Source organism: Onychomys torridus, chromosome 23, assembly GCF_903995425.1.
Source record: "Onychomys torridus chromosome 23, mOncTor1.1, whole genome shotgun sequence".
Lineage (NCBI taxonomy): Eukaryota > Metazoa > Chordata > Mammalia > Rodentia > Cricetidae > Onychomys > Onychomys torridus.
Window position 1 is genome coordinate 61520828 of NC_050465.1, and position 7205 is coordinate 61528032.

Sequence of the window (7205 nt, forward strand, 5' to 3'; positions counted from 1 at the left end):
TTCTAATGGTGGGCACTGGCCATTCTGAGAGCTTCATTTTGAGCACAGTGGTAACCTCACCCCTCCTGTAGTCTTAAAAGCTAATCCTAAAATGGGAGAGGCAATTTGGGTTACACCTAACCCCTGGCTCTAGACTGCTAGACAGTCTCCAATTCTTCATTAACATTTAAAATAATGCAGGATTGATATAGATCTGGCATAAATCAGCTTAAGTACCTAACAGGAATATAATTAGAGGGAAAAGGGAGTTTTGAAAAATTTGTATTCCACAATGGCACATTCACTCTATCTAACAAGGCACGTAGAATCCTAATGTATCTCTCAACAGGTTCCCATCCTGGCATTGAAAACTATTAGTGGATGGAAATGCTACTTCATGAAGGGCTATAATGCATAAAATTCTGTGTATCTTTCCTCTGCTTTCAATGTAAAAGTTGGAACTGAGTGAGGGGGTAAGTGCTCTTTGGTGATCATTTTTTAAAATCTGTAAGGAACAATTTATTTATTTGGGGGAAGTTCATGTAAATTTAAATTAGATTCCCCACCAAAAATACCTACTCGGTATATCTTTCACCTCAGAACAAATATGAACTGGAAAAGTCCACATAGTAATATCAACGAAAGCAAAGGGAGTCCTAGAGTCCCCATAGGGTCATCTGGTTCAGGTGAACGTCTAGCCTGAACTGCAGTGTCTGACTGAAGACATGGATCCCTGCCCCATGGCAGCCATGGATCTTCCCTTAGGGGCCCATTTCATAATCACCATCGTCAGCACACCCCTTCAAACAAATGGGCACCACTAGAAAGGAACGCCTGCTTATATGATGCCAGCAGGAGCCGGTCTTCACCTGTTCCCATTCTCATCTTCCTGATTGCTCTCTGGGACAGAGAGGCATCAGACTCCATCTGTGTTACTGGAGGGTGGTGGGATGGGCATGTACGGTTTCTTTTGCTTTTAAAGTAATGTGTTACAAGTAAATGCCACTATTAAACAGCTCTCCTGTTTCCAACCAAGATGGGAAAACATTCTATCTACAAGGAGAGAGTCCTGAACAAGCAAGAAGCCCTGTGTTTTTACCCTCGGCTTGGAACAACTTTTCCAAGACATCTATTGCTAGTTCATTGATCCTCAGAAGTTACTTTCCTTCGAAACCTAAGAAGAATTTCAATGACAAAAATCTAGAGGTTAACTGGACTTTAAATTTTGACAGTTTTCTCAGTGGCAGTTATGTCTTTGAATGACTTTTTAATTAATTTTTTTGGTTAGTGTATACAATAAAATGTTTTATTATGACATTTTTATACATATGTACCTTCAATCCCCTGCTGCCCTCTGACTCCTTGATGGTCTCTTTATGCCCAATCTGCTTTCATTTTATATATATATATATATATATATATATATATATATATATATATATATATATATATATATGTGTGCGTGTGTGTTTACATGCAGCTAAAGCTACATTCTGCATATGAAAGAAAACAAGTGATGGTTTGCCTTTATTTCTCACTATTTCCCTCTCTTGTTCCTGCAGAGTGACTAATTCTGACACACGCTAGTAAAATTTCATGGCTGACCTCTTATGATAATAGCTGAAATGTTACACAGCTCATAATAATAATGGAGGAAAAACTGTCTACTCAAGTCCATAGAAAGTTTTGGGTTGCTCACAGGAAGCCATACAATTTTTTTTAAAATAGATACTTCAAAACATTTCAAAGAAATGTGAGTCTAAAATGCATGAGCAAGTACTCTTCTAGCAATTCCATGGAGGAGAGGGAGAAAAGGAGTCTGCATACTAAACTTCAATGAAAGCTTTCTAGAAAGCAGACAGAGTGTAGACTGTACTTTCAAATGTGTCCCTCTTTGTTTTATATCGGCCAAGTGTATATTTAGCGAGACAAGTTAGGTTCCAAATGATCTTAGCTGTATCCTCTCCACACGCTTGGGGCAGGGAGGAAGGAGGCTCCTTAAACTTTTTAGGATGCACAGACGTGCCATCCTCAGTTTTGTTGGCTGGCAGTTGTCAGACACTCTGACCCAGGGAGTGAAGCCTTGAACCCACGACCAGTCCACAGTCTGGGATCAACACTGAGTCTGACTCTGCAGTAAGATAAAGCTGTACCTTTTTTCACACTCAAAGGATGAGGGCAATTGCCTGCAATCAGCACTGAATGCAGCCTGTCTACACTACCAGGGGCCTGCCAATCACTTTCCCTCCTAGATTTATTTTTTAAAAAATGGTTTGTACGACAGAATGGAGTTTTTTTAATCAAACAACAAGCCTACAGCAGGAAGTCAAGTTCAGACAGAGAAACAGGAAAGCAAGGAAGTCTCCATTTTACTTCAGATGAGCTACAGGGCCTGCTTTGGTTCTGTTTTTGTTTTTGTTTTTGTTTTTTTTTTTGTTTTTAAATGGCTAATTGCCCACTCAGTTTTGAAACACATATTGTATAATAGTACCTATGATTCTTTTTGGTTCTTTGTTTGGCAATTCTTTATTCAACTGTTGGGTGTGGAACACCATGCGGGGTGCTGGCATCACAATGTTTGCCTTGCCAGACTCGTAATCTTTGCTTTCATTGTGTTTGATCAATCGACTCAGTCCTAAACTGTCTTACGTGTAAGGGTCGGGTGGCTTGCTTAAGTTTTAAAGGATTTCAGTTTGGGCCCAGTCAGATGTCTTCCCATAACTGATTCATTGGCTGCTCAAGGGGATGGGAGGATGTAGTAGCTGAAGCAGAGTAAGTCTTAGGCTGGAGATGGTCCTGGGGAGTTCTACAGCTTCCCTAGCTGTGAATGAGGAGAAATGCACTCTTGTGAGTTACAATCAAGCATCCCAAGTTTGCAGGGACAGGGGCTCCAAATGCTCCAACTTTCCAGGTTTAATGCCCAAAGCCTGGAGGGTTCTTCTGGATTTACAAGGCCTCGGGCACAAGCGTCCTCCACCAGCAGCTGATTTAAGATTATGACCATAAGGTAAGGAAACCAGCCTCCCCCACTGCTTTGGTGGGTATAATTGGAGATGTTTTCTTTCTTCTGTCTCTCTTGCTGTCCGTCTTCATCTGGAAGCGGAACAATCGCTCTAAAATTAACCCCGCCAGGACTCCATGACCACCAGAGTAATAGGCATAAATTCTAATTTGGTCCCCAGATCATATTTCTTGTCGGTATTTTAGTTTTAAATAGGCATCTAAGTCTCTACCTCCACCGATCTCCTAATTTTGAAGCCCCTTTCTGCCCTTTTGGTTTCTAGCTCTTCCATGACAGAGCTAGCCGAAGGGAGTATTGGATTTCTCCAACAAAGCGTAATTCACTTCATAGGCCACAGCGGAAATCTGACCCCTCACCACAATCACCCAGAATCAAGCCATTAGACTCTCAGAAAGTGGCTAATCACACTCCTTCCCCCTCTTGTGCCAGAGAGGGCCTCAGAACTTACCCCTCCTTCCAGAGGGCTTGCTATCCACCCAAGCTCTCCCTGAACAGATCTGGAATCCAATAAAGTAACTGTAAAAAAAAGTATAAGAAACACAAAGGAAAATAGATTAATTTCCAATTGCAAAAAGCCAATAATACAAAAACCATTTGCCTGAGCGTTTCCATATGTGTTGAGGGTGCACATATCCACTCTGACCAAAACTCAAACTCGACTCACTTATGTAAATAATCACTCCTCACATGGTCTTCTCTCCTCTTTAAATCTGCAGGTTCTTATTTATTTAACTTGCTTAGCATTTAAAATTCCATCCCAGGACCCAATTGATTCTTTTTTTTTTTTTCTAAAAAGGATGAATAGGGCATCTCAAGCACAATTCAAACAAAATAAATATATCAGTGAAGGACAGCAACACCAGAGAGCAAATTCTGCATTCATCTTTGTCTGCTATCTACTAGATGTATTTGTTTTTGCAAGCCTCAGATGACCACATAACTCACCAGCGGTGGTGACAGAACCTCAAGTGAATGCTATCGGAGGACCCAAAGGGTCATGGAAAAGGCTGTCCTCGTCCCCCCCCCCCCCTAGCCCACCCCCACCACACCATCAAATGAATAGGCCCTGGATGTAGCATCCGCTGCTTTTTTAAATATCAAAGTTCGAGAAAGAGGGAATGCCGGGCGGGTGGAGTTAAAATGCAAATGTACTGAAGTAGCCTCTTTTTCCTAGGTCCTTTGGAGGACAATCGAGATGAGCCCTCCACCCCCAGGAAATGGCTGGTTTGAATTTTAGGTATGGAGTGCTGCCTAATGGATTTAGTATGCTGGCGCTACACCTAACGTTGGGCCTCCAAGCTAGGGGGAAGGGCGAAGACACCTCCAGAACTGAGATACCTTTTTCAGGGCGGAATAAAGCCTTAGGGACCGAGGGCATTGCAAAGGAGCCAATGAATTCAAAACCTATCCACATTGCCTTTCCCACCACGGATCTTCATGCCTGGGGTCGAAAGGCCCATCTAAAAGGGACCCTTGGATTATTAATTTGACCAGGGAGGCTGGCTCTTTAGGCTGGGGGGAGGGGTGGGAATGGGAAGCCTCTGTCCTTGAGGCCGGAGTACCCCAACTCTCAGTCTCACACCCAGGGCCTGGAATTCTGCCCACCTCCTTTCATATTACTCCTCAAATCAAGGAAGCTCAAACCAGCCCCTTTGCCCTGGCTCTCCGAAAGATCCCGTATTCCTGGGGTCTATTAATTATTCTAACATGTGTGATCCTTCTCGGGGTCGCTCCGGCCTGGAGTTGTGGTCCCTTCTCTTCCCGGTCCCTAGAGAAAAGCCCGCTACATCCACTTGGATTTATGTAAGGTGGATTAGGAACACAAAGGGAACAATAAGACCCAATTTACAAAAAAAGGGAGGGAGTAGAAAGGGAGGGAGAAAAGGAAACGTGACAGGAATAAAAAGCAACAAAATGAATTAATTTTTAAGGGAAGGAGGGGCAAGGGGGTGCAGCTCCCCTCCACTTCTTTCTACATGAGCCTACGGTTGCACTGAGCGCCTTTTTTTGTCTAGGGCGCCCAGTCTTGCTTCCCAAAGGAAAAGAAGGGAAAAATTTAAGGTAAAATGCACCCTAGCCCCAACTATCTCTACGTCTGAGGCGAGAGAGGTCTCAGGGGGCGCACTTAACAAGTGTGTGAAGTAAGTAGCCAGAAGAACGCGAGGTACGCGGTTCGGCTCAGAGGAAAAGCCCTAGGGATAGATAGAGCGGCGGCCGCTGCCGAATTGCTAAATCGAGGCCACAAACCAAGGCGTGAGGAGATGCAGAGGGGAGAGATCACCCTTCTGCCCCCACCGCCCCTTCCTCCGCCTCCGCAGTGTCTGTGGGCAGGTGTATGACAGTCTCCCAGCCTCCGCCGGGAGAGCTCCCGGTACCCTCTGCCTAGCCAAGCCTAAGTTGGTTTTTGGCTCCCTCCTTCGGAACAGAAAAAATGATAGTGGATTGCACAGGAATAGATAGATGGACAGATGCCTGGGGAGACGGGGGATGGATAGATGGATGGATGTTTGTAGGGAGTGGGAAGGATCGATGAGACAGATAGAGGCACAGATAATGCACGCTGGTTGGGGCACGAACATAGGCCGGAGCTCATGTTCACACACTGTGTGCACTCGGCGGTACCCGGCACAAATCGTCCAGGTCCATGCAGGCACCCGTTCCAGGCACACATTTGCACTCAAACACACACACACACACACACACACACACACACACACACACACACCACGCGTGCTTAAGAGAGAGAGTCAGAGACAGAGAGAGCGCTCTCCTTCTGTGCCCATCAGGAACTAAATGGTCACTATTTCTCCCTCACCTCGGACAGAAAAAGAGACCAACAATCTTTCCAGCACGTCCCAGTAGACAAACAGAAAAGAGCACCCGAATGGGTCCCGTCGGTCATGCATGTCCTTTCTAGACTAGTCCAGTACACCATTCCATAGAGAGAAGCTTAAAGCGGGCCGTGTTTAACTCTCTGGCTGGTCCCTAGGTTCACAAGATGATCTAAGGATCTGGTAGGGGAGAGGTAGGCCTGAGATTGCAACCTCCAAGGGTGACCGGCCCGATGGAGAAAAAGGTGTCTGAGGCCCAGTGCTGGAAATCAGGTCACCGGCGCCCGACAAGCGGCGCCACCACCGCTGCGCTGCGGAGACCAGGCAGCCGGGTCCCGGGAAGCGCAGCGCTGGGAAAACTTTGCAGAAACCCGGGCTCGCAAGCCTTGGACAAGAGGCCAGGCGCGCTAAGCCTTCACTGCGCTCCACATCTGCGTTTCCCCTCTAGCCTGGGCTGCTGATGGGGAGGACTTGGCGCACACGTTTTTTTGTTTTGTTTTCAAATCCTGCTGTTAGCCCTGTGTATCCCCTCGGGGCGGCTGGAGCCGGCCTTGCAGGCGAAAGCAGATAAACTTTGGCCTTTCACTACAAACTTGGGCAGAGTGGCAGCTTGCATCGGTCACCCCCTCAGTTCAGGCTGCCTGAATGTCCTCCGTTTCCCCTTCGAGGGTCCCCTCCGTCCGACACCCTTCTCTGGAGTGGGGACGCGAGGCTCACGCCGCCCCCCCCTCACTGCCCCCCCCATCCTAACTGGATGGAGCTCCAGAAGACCATTCACCAGCTAATGACCCGGTCCGGGTCCCAGACCGCCTAAGGGCTGCCGGGCTCTTACCTTCATTCGCGGGGTATACCCTAGAACCGGTGACAGCGTCGCAAATCCCAAAGAGAAACGAAAAGAGGATGAAATAGAAAATCCCAGCCATGGTTCGCCGGTGCCAACGCTGCTCCTGCCGCTTCTATCCCAGTGGAATAAATGCTTAAGTTAGGAGTGCAGCAGTCTGAAGACATTGCCAAGGGGGTGGGCCCGGCCCGTGACGTACGCCCGCCAGTCCGGAGCTCGCGACCAATGGCAGTGCAAAACAGGCGCCACGGCCCCGCCCCCACGGCGCAGAGCCCGCCCCCGGGTCCCGCCCCCTCCAGCCTCCGCAGGGCGCAAGGTCTCCCGAGGCTGGCTCCGCAGCGGTGCTGGGTCTCTGCCCTCGCGGGAGCCCGCGGGCCTTGTCCTCCGACACCTCGGGGATCGATCCCCTGGACGACAGAGGGATCTTCGGGAGACTCAGAGCGGATGGTGGGGAAGGCCAGAAAATGTTGGTAGCCTTCCCCACGAGTCGGGAGGTGTGAGGGGGAGAACAGACCCGGGTTGAGATGAAATA

At 47.6% G+C, this 7205-nt stretch overlaps 1 protein-coding gene across 1 annotated transcript in view; it reads right to left on the reverse strand.

Moving 5' to 3' along the window:
* The window catches only part of Epha4 (EPH receptor A4), a 133738-nt gene extending 126894 nt beyond the window's left edge, over positions 1-6844 (reverse strand). Inside the window, exons 1-2 of the mRNA XM_036173016.1 lie at positions 6665-6844; positions 3450-3517 (exon numbers count right to left, since the gene is read on the reverse strand). Of these exons, the coding sequence (XP_036028909.1) occupies positions 3450-3517; positions 6665-6755 (159 nt within the window). The 5' untranslated portion in view covers positions 6756-6844. The remainder of the gene's footprint in view (positions 1-3449; positions 3518-6664) is intronic.
* Positions 6845-7205: the final 361 nt, after the last annotated feature.